Genomic DNA, 23781 nt, shown 5'->3' on the forward strand with positions numbered 1-23781 from the left:
CAGGAATTGTCTGACTCCATCAGAAAGAATAACATAAGAATAATAGGTATATCAGAGGGAGAAGAGAAAGAAAATGGAATGGAGAATATACTCAAAAAAATAATAGACAAGAACTTCCCAAGCCTGTGGAATGAACTAAAGCCTCAAATTCAAGAAGCAAACAGAACACCAAGGTTTCTTAACCCCAACAAACCCACTCCAAGGCACATCATAATAAAGATGACACAAACCAATGACAAAGAAAAAATTCTCAAGGCAGCCAGGGAAAAGAAGAGTACAACATGTAAAGGAAGGCCTATTAGATTATCATCAGATTTCTCAGTAGAAACTCTACAAGCTAGAAGAGAGTGGACCCCAATATTTAAAGCCCTGAAAGAGAGGAACTTTCAGCCAAGAATACTATACCCATCAAAGCTATCCTTCAAGTACGAAGGAGATATAAAAACATTCACAAATACAGAAAAGATGAGAGAATTTATCGGCAGAAAGCCCCCACTCCAGGAAATACTAAAGGGGGTTTTCCAACCAGATTCAAAGAACAAAAAAAAACAACACCACAAGTAACAGCTCCACCAAGAACACAATAAAACCAAACTTAAACTGTGACAACAAAGGAAAAAAAGGGGGGAGAGGATGGAGATTAACAGTAGCAAAGGATGATGAAGTGCAGAAATACTCATAAGATAGGGTACTACAATGAATATGGTAGGTACCCTTTTCATTACTTAATGGTAACCACCCTTGAAAAAACCACCACAAAAACACTTGACTTAAAAAGGGTAGCAACAGAGGATAGAAGTATGGAACACAAACAAACAAAAACAAATGATAGAAAAACAAAAGAGAAGAATCAAACAAGATACAAAACTAACAGAAAGCAATTTATAAAATGGCAGTAGGGAACCCACAAGTGTCAATAACTACACTAAATGTAAATGGATTAAACTTACCAATAAAAAGACACAGAGTAGCAGAATGGATTAAAAAAGAAAATCCAACTATATGCTGCCTACAAGAAACACATCTAAGCAACAAGGATCAAAACAAATTCAAAGTGAAAGGCTGGAAAACAATACTCCAAGCAAACAACACCCAAAAAAAAGCAGGTGTAGCAATACTCATATCTAATAATGCTGACTACAAGACAGAAAAAGTACTCAGAGACAAAAATGGTCACTTTATAATGATTAAGGGGAAGTTGAATGAAGAAGACATAACAATCCTTAATATATATGCACCAAACCAAGGAGCACCAAAATATATAAGACAGCTACTTATTGACCTTAAAACAAAAACTAACAAAAATACAATCATACTTGGAGACCTCAATACACCGCTGACGGCTCTAGATCGGTCATCCAAACAGAGAATCAATAAAGATATAGTGGCCTTAAACGAAATACTAGAACACCTGGATATGATAGACATCTACAGGACACTTCATCCCAAAGCGACAGAGTATACATTTTTCACTAGTGTACATGGAACATTCTCAAGAATTGACCATATGTTGGGCCACAAAGACAATATCAGCAAATTTAGAAAAATTGAAATTGTACCAAGCATATTTTCTGATCATAAAGCCTTAAAACTAGAATTCAACTGCAAAAAAGAGGGGGAAAAACCCACAAAAATGTGGAAACTAAACAACATACTTCTAAAAAATGAATGGGTCAAAGAAGAAATAAGCGCAGAGATCAAAAGATATATACAGACAAATGAAAATGAAAATACGACATATCAGAATCTCTGGGATGCAGCAAAAGCAGTAATAAGAGGAAAGTTCATATCACTTCAGGCCTATATGAATAAACAAGAGAGAGCCAAAGTAAACCACTTAACTTCACACCTTAAGGAACTAGAAAAAGAAGAACAAAGACAACCCAAAACCAACCGAAGAAAGGAGATAATAAAAATCAGAGCAGAAATAAATGAAATAGAGAACAGAAAAACTATAGAAAAAATCAATAAAACAAGGAGCTGGTTCTTTGAAAAGATCAACAAAATTGACAAACCCTTGGCAAGACTCACCAAGGAAAAAAGGCACAGGACTCAAATAAATAAAATCCAAAATGAAAGAGGAGAGATCACCACAGACATCATAGATATACAAAGAATTATTGTAGAATACTATGAAAAATTATATGCCACCAAATACAACAATCTAGAAGAAATGGATAAATTCCTAGAACAATACAACCTTCCTAGACTGAGTCATGAAGAAGCGGAAAGCCTAAACAGACCAATCAGCAGGGAGGAAATAGAAAAAACTATTAAAAACCTCCCCAAAAATAAAAGTCCAGGCCCAGACGGTTATACTAGTGAATTCTATCAAACATTCAAAGAAGCCTTGGTTCCTATTCTACTCAAAGTCTTCCAAAAAATTGAAGAAGAAGCAATACTTCCAAACACATTTTATGAGGCCAACATAACCCTCATACCAAAACCTGGCAAGGATGGCACAAAGAAAGAAAACTACAGACCAATATCTCTAATGAATAGAGATGCTAAAATACTAAACAAAATACTGGCAAACCGAATACAACAACATATTAAAAAAATAATACATCATGATCAAGTGGGATTCATCCCAGAATCTCAAGGATGGTTCAACATACGCAAAACGGTTAACGTAATACACCATATCAACAAAACAAAGAACAAAAACCACATGATCTTATCAATAGATGCAGAAAAGGCTTTTGATAAAGTACAACACAATTTTATGTTTAAGACTCTCAACAAAATGGGTATAGAAGGAAAATATCTCAACATGATAAAGGCCATATATGATAAACCATCAGCCAACATCATATTAAACGGCATAAAACTGAGGACTTTCTACCTTAAATCAGGAACAAGACAGGGTTGTCCACTCTCTCCACTCTTATTTAACGTGGTGCTAGAAGTTCTGGCCAGAGCAATCAGACAAGACAAAGAAATAAAACGCATCCATATCGGAAAAGAAGAAGTAAAGGTATCACTTTTTGCTGATGATATGATCCTATACATCGAAAACCCGAAGGACTCCACAAAAAGATTACTCGAAACAATAAACAGTAAGGTCGCAGGATACAAAATTAACATACAAAAGTCCATAGCCTTTCTATATGCCAACAATGAAATATTAGAAAATGAACTAAAAAAAATAATCCCCTTCACGATTGCAACAAAAAAAATATAATACCTAGGAGTAAACATAACAAAGAATGTAAAGGACCTTTATAATGAAAATTACAAAGCATTGTTAAGGGAAATCGAAAAAGATACAATGAGATGGAAAAATATTCCTTATTCTTGGATAGGAAGAATAAATATAATCAAAATGGCCATATTACCCAAAGCAATATACAAATTTAATGCAATTCCCATCAAAATTCCTATGAGATTTTTTAAAGAAATGGAACAAAAAATCATCAGATTTATATGGAACTATAAAAAACCCCGAATAGCCCAAACAATCCTAAGGAAAAAGAATGAAGCTGGGGGCATTACAATACCTGACTTTAAACTATATTATAGGGCCACGATAATCAAAACAGCATGGTATTGGCAGAAAAATAGACACTGAGACCAATGGAACAGAATAGAAAGCCCAGAAATAAAACCACATATATATGGTCAAATAATCTTTGATAAAGGGGCTAACAACACACAATGGAGAAAAGAAAGCCTCTTCAACAAATGGTGTTGGGAAAACTGGAAAGCCACATGCAAAAGAGTGAAACTCGACTACAGCCTGTACCCATGTACTAAAATTAATTCAAAATGGATCAAAGACCTAAATATAAGACCTGAAACAATAAAGTACATAGAAGAAGACATAAGTACTAAAATCATGGACCTGGGTTTTAAAGAACATTTTATGAACTTGACTCCAATGGCACGAGAAGTGAAGGCAAAGATAAATGAATGGGACTACATCAGAATAAAAAGTTTTAGCTCAGCAAGAGAAACTGATATCAAAATAAACAGACAGCCAACTAAATGGGAAATGATATTTTCAAGCAACAGCTCAGATAAGGGCCTAATATCCAAAATTTACAAAGAACTCATAAAACTCAACAACAAACAAACAAACAATCCAATAAAAAAATGGGAAGAGGACATGAACAGACACTTCTCCCAGGAAGAAATACAAATGGCCAACAGATATATGAAAAGATGCTCAGCTTCATTAGTTATTAGAGAAATGCAAATCAAAACTACAATGAGATACCACCTCACCCCTGTTAGATTAGCTATTATCAAGAAGACGGGTAATAGCAAATGTTGGAGAGGCTGTGGAGAAAAAGGAACCCTCATTCACTGTTGTTGGGACTGTAAAGTAGTACAACCATTATGGAGGAAAGTATGGTGGTTCCTCAAAAAACTGCAAATAGAACTACCTTATGACCCAGCAATCCCTCTACTGGGTATATACCCCAAAACCTCAGAAACATTGATACGTGAAGACACATGTAGCCCCATGTTCCTTGCAGCACTGTTCACAGTGGCCAAGACATGGAAACAACCAAAAAGCCCTTCAATAGAAGACTGGATAAAGAAGATGTGGCACATATACACATGGAATACTACTCAGCCATAAGAAATGATGACATCAGATCATTTACAGCAAAATGGTGGGAACTTGATAACATTATTCGGAGTGAAATAAGTAAATCAGAAAAAAACAAAAACTATATAATTCCATACATTGGTGGAACATAAAAACGAGACTAAGAGACATGGACAAGAGTGTGGTGGTTACCAGGGGTGGGGGGAGGGAGGACATGGGAGGGAGGGAGGGAGAGAGTTAGGGGGAGGGGCAGGGGCACAAAGAACTAGATAGAGGGTGGCGGAGGACAATCTGACTTTGGGTGAGGGGTATGCAACATAATTTAATGACAAGATAACCTAGACATGTTTTCTTTGAATATATGTACCCTGATTTATTAATGTCATCCCATTACCATTAATAAAAATTTATTAAAAAAAAAAAAGCTGAATAGCAAGTTGGGAACAGTGAGAAATTCAAAATATATTGAGCATAGGATGAGATACAGGTTAGTGGGAGACAAGACTGGAGAACACATCCCCACTTTCCTTTTCATTCTTTTACCTGAACACCTGATTCTACATCCCTTTGAGGTGCTAAACATACTTCTTTAAGCTAAAGTTGGACTTGTGTATTCAGGTTTAGAAACCCATAGAACTGAAATGTACATGATTTCTGCAGACACTGCCCAAACTGTTATGACTGCCAAAAAAATCCACCTTTCTTTCTCCAACTATCATTCCTTATAATGGTGGTGTGTAGGGAGAAAGAAAGTTAGAACAATAAGACTAAATGTTGAGAGAAATTAGTGGCTCCATGCTCTAAGAAGCCTGAATCAGAAAGATATTAGTGCAAAAAGGTGCTATGTTTGGTTGTTGACTAAAGATGCTAAAGAGCTTCTGAATGGACAGATACAGAATCCCTGGGCTTCTTTTCACTATTAATGTAGTCTTCTGCTGCTGGTGTCACAGACAGATTCAGAAATTCGGAGGAGCAGAGTGCAGACATTCTTACTCTGTCGCTGCCTACTTGTAAAGAAAGTTTCCAATTCCCTGATCTGACCACATTTGGGGAGAATCTCATTCCTTAGTCCTCTAGTCTAGCAGTTGGTGTGGTGCATGAGTGTGAGTAATATGCTGCCTCCCTGCACAAACGAGAAAGAAATATTAAAAAGGAGAGTGGGGGTGTGTTCCAAATTTAGCTTTCATTCCAACCTCTGCCCATATGGTTGGTGGGTAAGAAAATGATTACCAAGCCAACAAAATTTAACCTGATATTAGTAGTTCCACTCTAACTATGTGAAACCAAGGTTAATATCAGCACATGGCATTCATTTGTCTTAATTCCATCTGACATAGAGAGACTGAGCTCTAAAACTCATGCCCCATGAGCTGGCCTGCAGAACTCCCATCCTGGTTTTTAGGATGGAGCTGATGAGATTTCCATTAGTTAGCAGAGAGATTTTAGTTGGAGGCCATCAATCAAACAGGGAATAAGAGACTTTGAGAAAAAAAAGTTTATAGGTCTAGTTAACAGTTTCCAAGTTAAGGAAGTTTCCAAGTCTAGGATTCCGAGTCCTAGATTTCAGAGTAACTGAAAATGAAGGGCTCTTTCTTTTGTTAGCATAACTTTGGAAAAGAGAATTTTATTTTCTTACATGTGGTGGAAAGAGATATTGATTTAAGCCTAGAACTTTTAAGAATGAAAGAAGGAAAAGAAATCTTCCAAAATACTGGCTTACCCCATGTTACTCTAGAAGATGTTTAACAACTGGATATCCAAAAAAAAAAAAAAAAAAGATGTATGTTAGTTTATTTTAAATTTTGCTAGAATAAAGGACAAATAATAAAAACTATTATAATACTCTTTAGTTTAATTTCCATAAGCCAATTAATTCTCACAGAATGCATTCATTGATTTTGCCAGACTTACATCTGTAGCCAAAACCAGGGTTGTAACTAATGAGAAAGTGTAGTGCCTGAAAGAACACAGGTTGATATATTGGTTAACATTAAGGAGCCAGACAAAAATGAAATAACAAAGACACATGTTGAAACTTCACTTAAGTCATCAATGATGGGAGTGACATTGATGTGCTAAATCAGATAATAGTTTTGAATATTGGAAGGATATTTCTTTAATGTTTTGTGCTATTCACAAGATAACAGCTACAGGGACAACAGGATTTAAAGTTTCATGTGCACTATTAACATTTTTTCCATGAACAAAACAATAAATCAAGAACTAATTAGTGTGGTTTTATCTTTTCTTTTTTTTTGAGGGGGTAATTTCTGTGGTATAAATATTTATATCAGGGTCAATTTCAAGCTACCAATAGGACAACACTCTCACAGAGTTCGGAAGCCTTTTCAGTACTTCTACCACACAGATACAATAGACATAAATAACTTCAAGAGCATAGATAATAGTAAATGTAATAAAATAATTAGTATGTGATAAGTCTTGAATATGTTACCTTTGTTTTAACAAAATATATTTAATTGTAAATCTGTGGAATTTAATTTTTAATAATGGCTATATTTAACAACTAGCTTATGGAAATTCTGAAATTCAGTAATTGGTTCTTGTGAACCAGTGCAAGCCATCACCATGCACTACTGCCCTCACCCCTCTTAGATTACTTCTTTTGAGTGTATTATAACACTGGGTCCCAGGGTAAGGAGGGAAACAGGCAGAAACACAGATAGCAGGCTATTCTTCCCAACTCAAAGTGGGGCAGGCTGTTTTACTATTTATTACCATTCTGCAAGGAGAGGTCTACAGAAATTGCAAATAAGTGCTTATAAATTTTTATAGCAATTTGATAAAGAAATTTTTTAGGTGGATTGGGTCTCATAATTAAAATTGTGACTTGTATGTAGAATTTTTTGTTATTTCCTTTTTATAGTAATTATTTTTTATTGTATATTACAAAAGTATTGGTCCATGACAGACTTGGGAGGAACAAAGCCACTCTCCCTAGGTCTTTCATGACAGATAATTTGAGATGCACTGGTCTATCCTGTGAGGCAAAGGTCAGAAGCGGGAGAGAGGTACAGCAGAAAAGTGTAGACTGGACAACAGTGACATTGATCATTAAGCCATTAGGTCTAACCACTTATAGCTGGAGAAGGGTCTGTATCTCAGTTTGCCTTTTTAACACGGTGGCAGTAAGGTGACAAGCCTGGAAGTAATTGGGGGAGAAATGAGAACCGGATTCTCATGGTAGTAAAACCAATCTAGAGGTTGTGAGTGACAGACAGGGTATTGAAAGAACTGCTTCCTAGGAAAGTCTCTGCCATACCTAAGGATGCATTTGTTTAGGAAAATAGTTCCAAAAAGTCATAATTGGTGACATGTGCTCAAATTCAACCAAGAGAGTTTCTTCTCCTCTGTTATCTTCTACCCCCAGCCTGAAAAATTGCCTCATTAGTTTGTTTTATCTTGGTACTCTTTCACTCTACTGAAATATTTGTATCATCAAACTACAGCAATTCACATCTATTCAGGACCATGGAAGTCAGGAGTCCATGATGTAGGTATCTGTGCACTCTCTGACAGCCCACTTGACCCCCACCCAGCCAGTCTTTCTGAATGTATGACTATTTAATCTCTAGTCCAATACCTTCAGAGTTATGAAGCTGATTGTTTCCTAGTGCAATCCATTCCACTGAGGAATAGCTGAAAGGGTTAGAAAGTACATCTTTTTGACAGTCAAAATCTTTAAATTCCATGCAGTGGTTCCTTATGCAAAACCTCTAAATATTGGAAGACAATATTTACATCTCCCTAATTCTTCCCTTGTATAGAATGAACATTGCTATTTATTTTCACTGTCCTTCCACTCACCCTCTTTGTATATTCTTTACCATCCTACTTACTCTCCCCAACATGCACTCTTGGCTAGAAACATATAATGTCTCACACAGTGTGCCCTCCCCCCTCTTCACAGGATCCTCTACTCTTGTATTGACTGAAACTGGGTCCTCTATCTTTTTTGCTCAAAATTTCAGCTGCTAGCTATTGTAGGATACTTTAAGGAGGCTAATTAAAGCAACAAGGTGAAACCTAGAAAGTAGGAGGCAAAAGAAAGCAAATGCTGAAAAGTAAACATTGCACATGAATAACTGAAATATTTATTAAACATCTACTGAGTGAAAATTATGAAGTAAGGCAGGGGAATGAAGCAGAGGTTGGTCACTGGGAGCTAACTAATATATATATATTATATATATATATATATATATATATATATATATATATATATATATATATATATATATATATATATAATGACAAACACTTGCTTTCTACCACCTAAAGAGCTCATTGTTAGTCAAGGAAACTGCTTTACCCTGAAACTCATCTGAAGGTGCTAATGAGACTGCCCCCTGCTCTGATATAGACTGCTCTCAGACACCAGAATTTGTAGAGTAGCCTCTGCTTCATTTTTATTCATTTGGTAGTTATATTACTGCTTAAGTCCATTAATGAGCTACAAATTAAGCGATTCTGTCTGCATTGGTGCTCCCCTTTACATCTTAAATACTTAATTACCATCACCCTACCCGTTAGGGTGATAACAACAAAAGAAAAAACAAGGTCAAAAGGTGTTTTAAAAAACAGTTAAGTAGAGTTGGAAATATTGAGAACCATTAGTACCATGGATCCTTTACCAGATCATTAAACATCTGTTAACCAAGCTCTACAACATGGTTTCCTTTTAGAAAGACAAACCAAAACTTCCCAATAACTTCATTCCCACTGAGGAGCCACTGCGCCACTTCACCTGCAGGTGGTGTAAAGTACCAAAAACTACAGAATTAATATTAATATTTTAAGAGGCTTGAAGAACATTTTATTAATTTGGGTTAAGCTGTGCAGAGAAATTGTGAGAATCTCTCTGTACTGTGTGATTGGCATAACCAGGATGGCCCTTGGCATTGTATTGTAAATGCGAAGGGGAGGAAAACATGTATTCCCAGACATTCCACCACCCTGTGGGGAAAGGGGTGAGTGGCTAGCCAGGTGCAGGAAGAGAAAAGCCAAAATAAACCTTTTCTTATAGCAATGAGCCATTTGCGGGCATTTGTCCCCACGGAAACTACCTCTCCTATGTAAATGCATGTGGTTAATACGTGTGACTCTGGACAGAGAGATGGCGGATAAACACTAGAAAATATAGGAATGCCTTTTATTATGTAAAGAGACATCTTTCTACCATTGTGTTGACTTATAAATTTTGTTTTCTCCAAAATGATGTATGGCTTGCAAATTGAACATGGTCCTATCATGTTAAAGGACATATGACTATAACCAATAGTGATAAAGGGATCCTAATTACAATTTTTGCTTCTGTACTTCCCACTTACAAAACTATAAAAACTAGGTAGAACAAAGGGCCAGTGCGCTCTCCCTAAGATTTCTGTCGGAGTTGCCGCCGCTTGGCCAAGGTAGACAATAAAGCTCTGGTGTGTAATCGACGGACTTTGTTCGTGTCTTCAATGTTTCGGGTCCCTCCGGATTAGGCTTAACACCACCAAAGCAACTTGGAAATCTCCTTGGACCTGACACAGACATATAAGAGGGTGAAAAAGATGATGGCTGCCCCTTTGTTTTTTTTGCTGTATCAACAAAAGTTAAAGAAAAGAATTGTCTGAATTGGAAAGAGAGACCTGATAACACATGTGTGCACAGTTGTGCATGTACATTGTGTAGTTTCAGGGATCTTGTGAAAGGTCAGTGATTGTAAAGCATCTGATGGTTCTTAGTCCTTCCTCTCAGAGCAGGACCTTAGCCTAGCCTGGCTTTATAGCTGATCTCCACTCATGGCAACTAAGATTGTTCACACAGCTGTTTTCAGCTTCTTTCTGTGAATGCTCATGATTCCTTGTTTCTCTGATTTTTCCCCCCTCAACAGACCATTGTTCATCAGGGGAACGCAGAATCACTGCACAGGTTTAATCAGAAATCACATCTTTTTCTCTTTCTGATATATTTCTTCTTGCAGGGGAGCACTTCCCATTTGATGGCACAAGAGTCAGCTCTCCCAGATCCGTTGGGGGATGTTAGACTTCAAGGACGGTTTCATTTCTATTTGGCAGCTCAGCTAGAGGCTTTGGGCTTGCCACATTCTTGCTGCTTCCTCTTCTACTTTTCCACCAGCTGAATACTGAATGTCTCCCTCCCACTCATTTTTAGCCATACTAGGTTACCACAATTTAGTTGAGGCATTCACTAAACTTGCCAACATGGCTTCATCCATACAAAATCAGTTGTACCATTTATCCATATTCATACATTCAACAGTTTCCTTTAATTTGAAAACTGATTATAAAGTTTAATACAAAGGCCATAAATCACTCACACTGTATCTGAAACTCCCTAATTCTTGGAGTTATGTGTAAGAACCACCAGCAAGTATAACTATTTATAGCATTACTCTTTTTTTGTGTGTGTGACAGAGACAGAGAGAGAGACAGAGAGAGGGACAGATAGAGACAGACAGGAAGAGAGAGATGAGAAGAATCAATTCTTCATTACGGCACTTTAGTTGTTCATTGATTGCTTTCTCATACGTGCCATGACATTGGGGCTCCAGTAGAGTGAGTGACCCTTTGCTCCAGCAAGTGACCACGGTCTTAAGCTAGTGACCCTGGGCTACAAGCCAGCAACCCCACACTCAAGCAGGATGAGCCCGCGTTCAAGCCGGCAACTTTGGGCTTTCGAACCTGGGTCCTCTGTGTCCCAGTCTGATGCTCTATCCACTGCGCCACCGCCTGGTCAGACTATTGCATTACTCTTGATAAAAGTCTCAGAGCCTAGTGGCCCAGGCAGGAAGGATCACAGGGCAGTAAGTAGACTTAGATAAATGAACCCTAGAATAATATATCATCCCAACTAATAAGAAACAAACTGCCTAAAGCATCTCAAGTTATGGTAACTTTATAGAACATTTTACCTTTTCTTTCTTTTATCTATTACCAGTTTACCTGTAGGTAATTCTCTGGTCAACACTAAGGCATTGGGAAGGCCCCGCTCTGGGTATACTTCTTCAATAAGCAGGTAATATCATTGTTAAAGTGTGCATTTAAATCCTTCTCTGTGAGCCGTGGGAACTGCATAAAGTTCTGGAATGAGGTGGATTGCTTGTCTTCTCACTCTATTAGCAGGAACCTCTTGGTCTGTATCTGGGTTTAAGTGCTACTATTGTAGTTAGCTTTGCTTCCTTCAGCTTCCCTATGGCATTCGATTAAGGCATGGAAGCAGATTGCTTATAGCTAAGAGCAAGACAGAATGGAAACTATCAGGTGTCCTTTCCTGCCTCCACTGCCTCACTAACACCAAAGAAAACAAAACATATCTAGCTGTGATTATTTCAAGATTTAGTGACTATTACTGTAATGACTGTAGTGATTTGCACAACTCAGCAGGCATATTTTTCATTGTTTAAATACCTCCTCACTAGGCTAAGAAAAAGCTAATGAATAACTGAAAATGACGCCTTGGGGATTCAAAAGAGGGAGTATGTAATGAAAATTGTTGGCCAGAAAGAATATTTGGAACTTCGTTTATAATTTTATTTATTTTTAAAGATTTTTTTATTGATTGATTTTAGAGAGAGGAGAGAAAGGGGTAGAAGCAGGAAGCATCAACTTTCATATGTGTCCTGACTGGGCAAGCCGGGGTTTCGAACTGATGACCTCAGGATTCCAGGTTGACACTTTGCCACCGCAGGTCAGGTTTCATTTATAATTTTAGCTACAAGCTTTTGGAGATTAAAAGTAACTTATAACACAATGGTATTAAACAATATTAATATTACTCTAAATGGGGAACTGCTTTACAGTTTCTAAAGTACTTTTATATCCATTATCACATGTGTTTCATTCAACAACTTATGAAGTGAGCAGGTCAGAAAATGTTTCATCATTATTATTGCACACAATGAATGTGAGGCTCAGAAGAGCTGAATGACTTTGTCCAAGGCTACAATACTGGGAAGTGGCAGAGACAATTGAAACTCAGTTCGTTTGACTCTTTAGATGAAATGCCCTTCCTTCTCTTTATGCTTCAAGTTTCAGCCGACTAAGGGTAAGAGGGTATCATGTTCACCCATCAAATGGGATCTACCTTTCAGCATTGATGACATGGGGTCCCTTAACTGAGGTCACATGTTTGAGGAATTGATATTCCCAAGAAAAAAGTTCCAAGGGAGTCACTATATGATCTTGCCTGTAAATTTTAGGAATGTATTACTTAGTGGGAAGCAACTTGCCAAAGATCTGACTGATGGCTTTTTAAAGAATATAAAGGACGTAATCTTGGGTTATTTAAACTACAGAACACAGTTTGGGAAAACTTCCAAAATTTATTCCTGGACTTGTTACCAACAAGGTGGTATAAATAGATTATTACTATATCCACATGCATTTTGAACTCTGAACAAGACTGAACAACTTTCCCATTAAGATTGACCAGGTGGTGGTGTGGCAAATAGAGAATGTTGACCTGGGGTGGTGAGAACCCACGTTTGAAATCCTGAGGTCTCTGGCTTGAGCGTGGGATCATAGATATGACCCCAAGGTCGCTGCCTTGAGGCTAAGGTCGCTGCCTTGAGCCCAGCGTCGCTGGCTTGAGCAAGGGGTCACTGGCTCTGCTGAAGCCACCCCAGTCAAGGCACATATAAGAAAGCAATCAATGAACAACTAAGGAGCTGCAACAAAGAACTGATGCTTCTTATCTCTCTCCCTTCTTGTCTGTCCCCCTCCATGTCTCTCTAGCAAAAATCAAAACCACAAACAAACAAAACAATAACAACCACAAAACCGTCTACAAACTTTCCACTAATTCTTCAGCAGGCAATATAATTTGTTCTAGGGCATGAAAATTTTACAGATGTCACCCATGATAAAAGGCCAAATATAAAGTTCCTTCATGTATTTTATCCTTTTCATCAGACCAACCCATTAATGAATTTATGAATACACCCAACTACCAGCCCACATTTAATAAAGATTTCACTTGACAATTTAGAGTAACAATTAAGCTATTAAAGTCCTTCATCTTTCCTATGTGCAAAGGCATGTTAGGAGTAGAAATATAAGATTACACTTATTCCACTGGAAAAAAAAATCATTGGCTCACAATATTTTCTAATTGCTGTGTTTTTGGAGTCACTGTTCTTTTGCCTTCAGAATGTGAATAATATTGGGAGATAATATTTGGTGCAGAGACTCATGGGGTCCATGGCTGTGAAGTCTTAATGGCTTCACTGCAGTACTGCTGGAAAGAAGTGATTGTTGGGGGAAGGATCAGACAGCTGCTTTCCCTCACAACACCTGGAGATAACAGAGACAAAGCAAAAAGGACCTACCTAGGCCTTGGTTTCACCGTCACCCACACTCCCAGCCAAAGAACAAGTGACATGTTTTCTCTTTTCAGTTCCCAGACTGACACGGAGAGAGTGAAAGCCTCTTGAGGGCAAACATTTTCACAAGAATCATTTGTTTAATATGGGCAAGAAACAGCCATTTGGTTTTAATACCTATTCAAGGCCTAATTGCAAGATATGCTTTTTGAGCTCCTCCTCAGTCTACCATCAACCAGCTGAAACTCCTCTTACTCCCATGAATCAGCAAGAAATGTTTCTTTCTTCTACAGTCTGTTTCCATTTTTATCATCCAAATAAATAGGTTTTCACAGTATCCATGATCATAATGTCTTGTCTTTGGCTTAGCTTGAGCCATGATTATATTTGGGTTTTTTTTAATGACTTACAGTTATAAAGACATTAGACTTACCAGAATGTTCTATTTGTACCCACAGAATAGTGCAAGCTGGAGCAAGAACAGGTCTAGAGATGACAAGCAGTGAGGGAGTGGTAATGCAGATGTCTCTAAGATAAGTGCTTTTTTCTTTGCTCTGAGTTGATTTGTGAGCGTATATTTCAAGTGTGTATCCAGCAGCAGGTGTGCATACCTATATGAGTGCGTGCACATGCGTGCATGCATACTCGCATATGTGTGTGTTTCTGCGTGGGTGACAGTGGGGACTTGGCGGAGAGGAGGCTGATGCTTAAGATGTTTAGTCATCATGTCTTGGCCAGGGACACCTGGCTAGAACTTGCAAAGCTTCTCAGGGATCAGTCCCAGCCAAAGAAGAGGGAGTAGCCAGTTTCCCAAACAGCTCACAGTAAGAGTTTTCACAAGGCCAATAACTAGAAACAATGCTAATGGTAGCCTGGCAACAAGGCAGTCAGCTTATGGCACTAAGTTTATCATGGATGATCTGTCTTTGGAAGGGAATCTTAAAACAGGTGTTCAGTGCACAAACATCTCATAACTCACAGGTTAAATTCAATTGTTTCAGAAAATATGTGCTAAAAAGAGATGTGAAAAAGCCAAAGAGCTTCGAGAAGTTTTGGAATAATAATAATAGGCTTCTGGTTGTTATAAATACTGGTAGTGCTTAACAGGTTACAAAGTACTTTCACACTGATTTTCACGGTATCTTATTGATGTAGGCAAAGATAATTCCCCCATTTTAGAAATGGAGAAACAGAGGCTCACAGCAGCTACATAACTTGGTCAAATTCCCACTGTTAGTAAATGGGCTAGGACTTGAACCCAAGTGTCCTAACCTGTCACCTGGATGACTTGGCTTTGGACCTGTTTTATACTTCCTAGAATACTTAGCTCATTGTGGAGTGATTTAGTGGGTTCTTAGATGTTTGAATTATTAAGCCTAAATGCCTCAATTGCTCAGTTAGAAGGTGGTGAAGGCTGCAGACAGATCATCTAGGGATCTTCTTAACATGACCTTCTGATTCAGTAGGTCTGGGGTAGGGCCAGAGATTCTGCTTTTCTAAGTAACTCCCAGATGATACAGATGCTGCTGGACCATGGACTCCATTTGGAGCAAGAAAGGGTCAAGGGGTATTGCTGAATGTTGGTTATCTAGTTTTAATTGCCCTTCATGTCTAATTTTTTAAAATAATTTTATTTTTTTAATGGGGCGACATCAATAAATCAGGATACATATATTCAAAGATAACAAGTCCAGGTTATCTTGTCATTCAATTATGTTGCATACCCATCACCCAAAGTCAGCTTGTCCTCTGTCACCTTCTATCTAGTTTTCTTTGTGCCACTCCCCCTCCCCCTTTCCCTCTCCTTTTCCCCCTCTCCCCCCGTAACCACCACACTCTTATCAATGTCTCTTAGTTTCACTTTTATGTCCCACCTACATATGGAATAATGCAGTTCCTGTTTTTTTCTGATTTACTTATTTCACTTCGTATCATGTTATCAAGATCCCACCATTTTGCTGTAAATGATCCGATGTCATCATTTCTTATGGCTGAGTAGTATTCCATAGTGTATATGTGCCACATCTTCTCTATCCAGTCATCTATTGACGGGATTTTTGGTTGTTTCCATGTCCTAGCCACTGTGAACAATGCTTCAATGAACATGGGGCTGCATGTGTCTTTACATATCAATGTTTCTGAGTTTTGGGGGTATATACCCAGTAGAGGGATTGCTGGGTCATAAGGTAGTTCTATTTTCAGTTTTCTGAGGAACCACCATACTTTCTTCCATAATGGTTGTACTACTTTACATTCCCACCAAGAGTGAATGAGGGCTCCTTTTTCTCCACAGCCTATCCAACGTTTGCTATTACCTGTCTTGTTGATAATAGCTAATCTAACAGGTGTGAGGTGGTATCTCATTTTAGTTTTGATTTGCATTTCTCTAGTAACTAATGAAGATGAGCATCTTTTCATATATCTGTTGGCCATTTGTATTTCTTCCTGGGAGAAGTGTCTGTTCATGTCCTCTTCCCATATTTTTTTATTGGATTGTTTGTTTGTTTGTTGTTGAGTTTTATGAGTTCTTTGTATATTTTGGATATTAGGCCCTTATCTGAGCTGTTGTTTGCAAATATCATTTCCCATTTAGTTGGCTGTCTGTTTATTTTGTTATCAGTTTCTCTTGCTGAGCAAAAACTTCTTAGTCTGATGTAGTCCCATTCATTTATTTTTGCCTTCACTTCCCTTGCCTTTGGAGTCAAATTCATAAAATGCTCTTTAAAACCCAGGTCCATGAGTTGAGTACCTATGTCTTCTTCTATGTACTTAATTGTTTCAGGTCTTATGTTTAGATCTTTGATCCATTTTGAGTTAATTTTAGTAGAGGGGGACAAACTGTAGTCCAGTTTCATTCTTTTGCATGTGGCTTTCCAGTTTTCCCAGCACCATTTATTGAAGAGGCTTTCTTTTCTCCATTGTGTGTTGTTGGCCCCTTTATCAAAAATTATTTGACTATATATATGTGGTTTTACTTCTGGACTTCATGTCTATTAAAATTATTATTATTATTCTTTTTCTTAGCAAGCAAGTGAGCAAGAGAAAGAGAGAGGGAGAAAGAGAGAGAGAAGAACAACAGACAGGAAAGGAGAGAGATGAGAACCATCAACTTGTTGTTGCAATGCTTTAATTGCTCATTGATTGCTTTCTCATATATACCTTGACTGAGGGCCCCCAGCTGAGCCAGTGACCTTCAGCTCAATTCAGCTACCTTGGGCTCAAGCCAGCAACCTTGGATTCAAGCCAGCGACCATGGTGTCATGTTCATGATCCCATGCTCAAGCTGATCCTGCACTCAAGCTGGTGACCCCATGCTCAAGCTGGTGAGCCTACACTCAAGGTAAGCGAGCAATCAAGTTGGCTACCTCAGAGGTTCAAACCTGGGTCTTCAGTGTTTCAGGTCAATGCTGTATCCACTGTGCCACCACCTGGTCAGGCCCTTTCATGGGTCTTAAACAAACAAAGTAACAAGGCAATTCTAATCTACGTTTTCAGACTCTTTGAGCTCCCAAATTTCAGCAGCAACAATAACAATGGACTACTAGGTTTAGTAGTAGATATCATGTTCTGAGTACTTGCTAGGTGCAAGGCACATGCCAAATGCTTTGCATGGACTATTTATTTATTTATTTATAAGAGAGAGAGAGAGAGAGAGAGAGAGAGAGAGAGAGAGAGATAGAGAGAGAGAGAGAAGTGGGGAGATAGACAGACTTTCATATGCACCCTCACTGGGGTCCACCCAGCAACCCCTATCTGGGGCCAATGCTTGAATAAATGGAGCTATCCTCAGCACTGAGAGCTGATGCTCCAACCAATTGAGCAACTAGCTATGAGATGGTAAGAGAGAGGGAAGGGGGAGAGGGAGGGATAGAGAAGCAGGTGGTCACTTCTTTTGTGTGCCCTGACTGGAGATTGAACCCAGGACGTCCATACACTGGGCTGACATTCTATCCACTGAGCCAACTGGCCAGGGTTAGATGATTTTATTTTATTTTTAATTTATTATTAATTATTAATAAATAATTTATTATTATTCTTTATTAAGTAGGAGGCAGTGAGGCAGAGAGACAGACTCCTGCAGCGCCCTGATCAGGATCCACCTGGGAAGCCCTCTATGGGGTGATGCTCTGCCCATCTTGAGTGTTACTCCATTGCTTGGCAACCAAGCAATTTTAGTGCTTGAGGCGAGGCCATGGAGCCATTCTCAGTGCCAAGGGTCAATTTGTTCGAACCATTAGAGACATGGCTGAGGTAAGGGAAGAGAAGAGAGAGAGAGGGAGGGGTGGAGAAGCAGATGGTCACCTCTCCTGTGTGCCCTGACCAGGAATCGAACTAAAGACTTCCAAATGCCTGGCTGATACTATACTGCTGAGCCAACTGGCCAGGGCCAGATTATTCTATTTAATCACCACAACCCTGTGAAACGAGCTGAGGGAGAAGTAATCCACCAAAAGTGATACACATTACTTGTGGTAGTGAGAAGTGAAAGGGACAAGTTAAGCTACAACCATTGGTGAGACATCATGTCATAGTCATCTCACCAACGTTGAAATCCAACAATCGGAAAGAAGGGGCAGAGCCTAAGAATTCTGTGTTAAACTTAGAAATAAGAATTATAAAAAAAGAGAGCACTTGGCAAGCTTTGGGAGGAAGAGTTTTAAAATGAATATAGACCAAAAAGTATGGAAACTGTTCCAAACTTATTAGCACTCTGGTGTATAGGTGTGCTGAGGGCCAGGTGTAGGTAGCCCTTGGTAAGAAGCCTGGCTTGCTAGATTGGAAATGTCAAAAGGGCAAGAGTAGAGAAAATAAGATCATTTTGAAAGTGGAAATAGCTGAGGAGAAGAAAAGTGGGAACCTGCAAGGTCAGAAGAAAACTCAAAAGATGTCTTTTAGAAGACTTCAATGAGTACCTTGCCAAGAACTAGAGCCAAATAAATGGAACATAATCACAGATTGCTGGCACTAGTATAGCTGGACAAATTTGTTTGGGCATTCTCTTTATTTTACAACTTCTAGAAAGAGTAAGGGACTTGACCTCAGACACATGGGAGTTAGAAGCAATGCCAGGTATAGAAACTAGGTGTCCTGCACTTCATCCAGTGTCTCTAAAGAAGGGAAGAAGTGAGCCAGGGAAGCCAGCCAGTAGGACCACTTACTGCTTACAGTGCAAAAGGTCTGTTCAGGGACAAAAGGGACAGAAGAGAGTTGGAACAGCCTTATTTTTCATTCTCAAATTTTCCTTTGGAAATTCTAAATGAGATAATGGTAAACAAACACAGTGTTCCAAGTCTGGTTGACTAAATAGATGTTGATGAATCACCAGGACCAGATGGCATCTCTCCATATTTTGAGTAAAATTGTATAATTGCTGACCAAAGTGTATAGCCTGTTGTTCCAAGTAGCTAGTGTGTCATGAGTCTGGCAAATTGCCAATGGGTCTCCTCTCCAGGAGAAACATTTCAAAGGAGATCCAAAGAATCCAGGCTGGTAGGATCACTGAACATGTTAGGCAAGTGTAACCTATTGGGAGCAAGGCATCATTTTTCCTGTGAATTAAATTGCCCACCATTTGCGTAGTGTTTTACAATTTACAAAGCACTTAGGTTTAATCATGCTGACCTAATTGACTACAATTCTTTGAGAGAATAAATGTGCATGTGGACAAAGGGAAACCAATGGATATAATCTATTTTGATTTATAAAAGGGCCTTGACAAGGTCCCATATCAAACATTGTTTAAAAGGTTAAGTCACCATGGAACTGTGAAGTAGTGTTTTGAAATGGATAGGGAAGTAGCTTATAGGCAGGAAAACAAGAGGAGGGATGAGCAGGAACTTTTTGGAGAAGTATGAATAGTGGTGTGTCCTAGGGGTCCACACTGGGACCAGTTAATATTTTGCCTAATCATCTGAAAAACTATTGGATGACCAAAATCTTTCCTGGGTAGCAAAATGCAGAGCAGATTTCAATCTTTTATGATTGTATAGATGAGCTGAGAAAGAAGAATCATAATTGGGTTGTTCACAGACTGGCTTTTGAAGTCTCAATGTTTGGCTCTGAATCCTGACTCAGTCGTTAAAGACAGCGTGACCTTAACTAAATTACTCTACCTCTTCCAGGATAAATTTTCTCATCGGTAGAGTGGGAATAATAATAACCTTGAGTTCATAGAGGTGCTGTGAAAATAATAGGGGACAATGCATATAAAGTTCTGGCACACTGCTTGGAGTACTATGGTAAGTGTCCAATGAATATGGAGCACTATGGTAAATGTCCAACGAATATTAGCTGTTATTATTTTACTTATTATTTTTATTCAACATTTTTCTTATAAAATGTCTGGTTCTGAGTGATCATGTTATGCCATAGGAATGGAACTTGGAAACCACTGCAGTCTATTTATTGAAAGCATTGACAGAATTTATTTTAGTGATTCAGAGGATGAAGATAACTATAGACTGAGATGGTAGTAAAATAATTCGTGAAAGGAAACTAGTGATTAAGGAGCACCTAGTATGTGCTAGACACTGGGCTAGATGCTTTACAATGTTTACTCCTTTAATCCTGCAATAGTTCTATGAAGTTGGGGTAATGATTGCCATTCGATGTATGAGGAAGTGGAGACTTACACAAGAGGCTAAGTAAACTTGTCCTAGGTCCTGCTAACGCATAAAGAATTGAGCCAGAAATCAAATACAAGTTTGTTTTACCCCTAAGCTTATTATTTTCACTACACCATGATTGAAATGCACTTTGAAGTATGGGTATAATTTATGAAGGAATAAAAGCCATATAGAAATAAAAGTAGGCAATGGCATGAAGATAGAAACAAAAGCAGTATGTTTACAGGGATCATGGGACATAGGTATGGTTGTTTCTGCCAATGTGGCCGGTTCCTGTGGAGTAGTGGTGGGAAACAAAGCCAGAAGCATAGTTTAGGCTGAACCAGAACCCTGCTAAGGAGTCTGAGGCCTTGTTCCTCAGGCAGTTGAGACAAGAAGAGGCATTTGAGCCAGGGAGAGGTAAAAGATGCTTTAGAAAAATTAATTTGGTGGAATCTTCTGCTTGAGTCTATAATTCTTTGTTCTCTAGTGTGCTGGTATAAAGCTCTCAATGCTCCTTCCTTAGCCCTCAAGCCTGGAGAACACTTAAGATGTGATGGAAATAGAATATGTAAGAGTGAGGAATATAAAGGAAGCAGTGCCAGCCCTGGCCAGTTGGCTCAGTGGTAGAACATTGGCCTGGCGTGCAGGAGTCCCAGGTTTGATTCCCGGCCAGGGCACACAGGAGAAGCGCCCATCTGCTTCTCCACCCCTCCCCCTCTCTTTCCTTTCTGTCTCTCTCTTCCCCTCCCGCAGCCAAGGCTCCACTAGAGCAAGGTTTGCCCTGGCGCTGAGGATGGCTCTGTGGCCTCTGCCTCAGGTGCTAGAATGGCTCTGGATGCAACAGAGTGACGCCCCAGAGGGGTGGAGCATCTCCCCCTGGTGGGCATGCCAGGTGGATCCCGGTCAAGCGCATGTGGGAGTCTGTCTGACTGCCTCCCTGTTTCCAGCTTCGGAAAAATGCAAAAAACAACAACAACAACAACAACAACAAACCTAAAAAAAAGGAAGCAGTGCCAGAAGCTGGAAAAAATACCAATAATATACAGGGATTTGGGATCCAAGTATATATGAAGGGCAAGGTAGAAGGAATAGTCAAAGATGATTTCAGTTTTGTGTCTTAGTGACCAGGAGAATGGTGGCATTAAAAAAAGATATTAAGGGAGTAATCAATTTTGGACTGTGTACTGGTAAATTTGATCTGTGACACACAGAGTTGGGGTAACGGTAGGAAAGCCAGGTAGAAATGGCTAGTAGGCAGCTAGAAATGTGGGATGATATCTCAGGAGAGCAGTTAAGACTGAAGGTTAATGGATTTATGAGTTGTCCCCACAGTGGTATAATAGTGAAAGAATGTTTATTGCAAATTACCCATAATAGCCAAGAGGTGAAAACAATTTAATGTCCATTAGTGGTTAAATGGATGAAAAAATCATGGCACATATATACAATGGAATATTATTCAGCCTTAAAAATATAAGGAAATCTTATCATATACTACATCATGAATGAATCTTGAAGACATGATTGGTAAAATAAGTCAGGCACAGAATGGTAAATGCCATAAGAGTTCACTTTTGTAAGGTATCCAGAGCAGCCAAACTCATAGAAACAGAAAGTAAGATGGTGGTGCCAGGGGTTGAGGGAGGGGGAAGAGGGGAGCTACTGTTCAATAGCCATAGAGTTTCAGTCAATGAAAATGTTCTAGAGATCTAGTGTACAATTTGCATATAATTAACAATACTATACTGTATACTTAAATGTTACTTTAAGAGGGCAGATCTCAGGTTAGTTGTTAATTTGGAGGGGGGGCAAAAATCATAAAATAATTATAAGAGCCAAAGTGAATGAGATCTGTGTTTCCTCTGGAGAAGAGAGAGAAGACAGAGGCTTAAGAAGAGACATCTGAATAGGACCCAGTTTCAGGGCAAGATTAAAAAATACTAGTGAAGGAAAAAGGCAGAAGGAGGGTCTAGAGGGCAGTCAGTAGGATTTCTAGAAGTCTGTGAACTGAAGAGGAAAGAATATGGCACTATAAGTCTCAAGTGCAAAATTAGATTTCCAGTTATTCCATTTAGATAAGTCTCATTTCTTCCTTGAGCCCCAATTTTCTTATCTGTAAAATGGAAACAAGAACACTTATCCATAAAAGAGTACTGTATAACTAGGAAAACGAATACAAATGCGAGGGGATTTTTGTTGTTGTTGCTATTGTTTTGCCTTCTTCTTTATTTTTTAAATTATTGATTGATTCTAGAGGGAGATGAAAGATGAGAGAGACAGACAGACAGACAGACAGAAACATCAATTTGTTCCTGTATGTTCACTGATCAAAGATTGAACCAATAACCTCTGCATAGCAGGACGATGCACAACCGGTTTATCCGGCCAGGGCTATTGTTTTGCGTTCTTGACCTCAGCAGCTTGATTTTATTTTGTCTCTATTGCTGTTGACTTTATGTAGCTCTGCAGTTATGTGTCATAGTCTACCTATGTTCGACTAATTGTAAGAAAACAAAGCAAGTATGATGTTCTAAGAAGAGAGGGTCAGTGGATGTCTTTTCCTTAGAAAGTTACCCCGTCATTAGTTTTCAGTAGACTCCCAAGGTTGTATTTGTTTTATAACTAAAAATAACCAAAGAAACATCCAATGGGAAACAGCCAACTGATTAGGTCAGTTCACTAGACAATGAAAAACATGGAGTGTAATCTACCCAGGTCCAGAGATTTAAAAAAGGCCACCTGAGAACTTCATTTTCTATAGCCTTTCTTTGAAGAGTTGATAGCATTGTGTGTTGCAGAAATTTTAGGGGAGTTACAGAGAGCAGACTCAATTGGTTTTTAATTCCCAAGCATCACCATTTTAGCTCAGATTTGAGCCGGCACTAATCAGTTACCTGCAAGGAAGCGGAGCTGATTCTTCACTTTCATCATTCCATCACCAGAGCCTCCAATGCACTCATCTTCATCATCACCACAATCTCCACTTTCAAGCCCTTCTTCATCAAGGTTTTTATCTAGAACTCTACTTTTGGGCACAGACATGGTTCTCAGAAGCTGAAAGAAAACAGACAGAAATATAGCAGCTCTTCATATTTCTTGGGTAGGTCTACAACAGTGTATTATTACCAGGAGGAATAAAAAATGCTGAATGAGTTACACAGAAGCTTTTAAAAATCATTTTCAAATTTATATAGGTATAAACTGCTTATATATTTTGGAGTTTTATACTCCTGGACCTTTCTATGACATTTTATATGACTGTCTAC

General features: G+C 38.6%; 1 protein-coding gene across 1 annotated transcript in view; it reads right to left on the reverse strand.

Annotated features, from left to right (window-relative positions):
- GPC3 (glypican 3) overlaps nucleotides 1-23781 on the reverse strand; it is a 632751-nt gene that overhangs the window by 48654 nt on the left and 560316 nt on the right. Inside the window, exon 7 of the mRNA XM_066357199.1 lies at nucleotides 23410-23569. Within this exon, the coding sequence (XP_066213296.1) occupies nucleotides 23410-23569 (160 nt within the window). The remainder of the gene's footprint in view (nucleotides 1-23409; nucleotides 23570-23781) is intronic.

The sequence above is a fragment of the Saccopteryx leptura genome, chromosome X (assembly GCF_036850995.1).
Source record: "Saccopteryx leptura isolate mSacLep1 chromosome X, mSacLep1_pri_phased_curated, whole genome shotgun sequence".
Taxonomy (NCBI): Eukaryota; Metazoa; Chordata; class Mammalia; order Chiroptera; family Emballonuridae; genus Saccopteryx; species Saccopteryx leptura.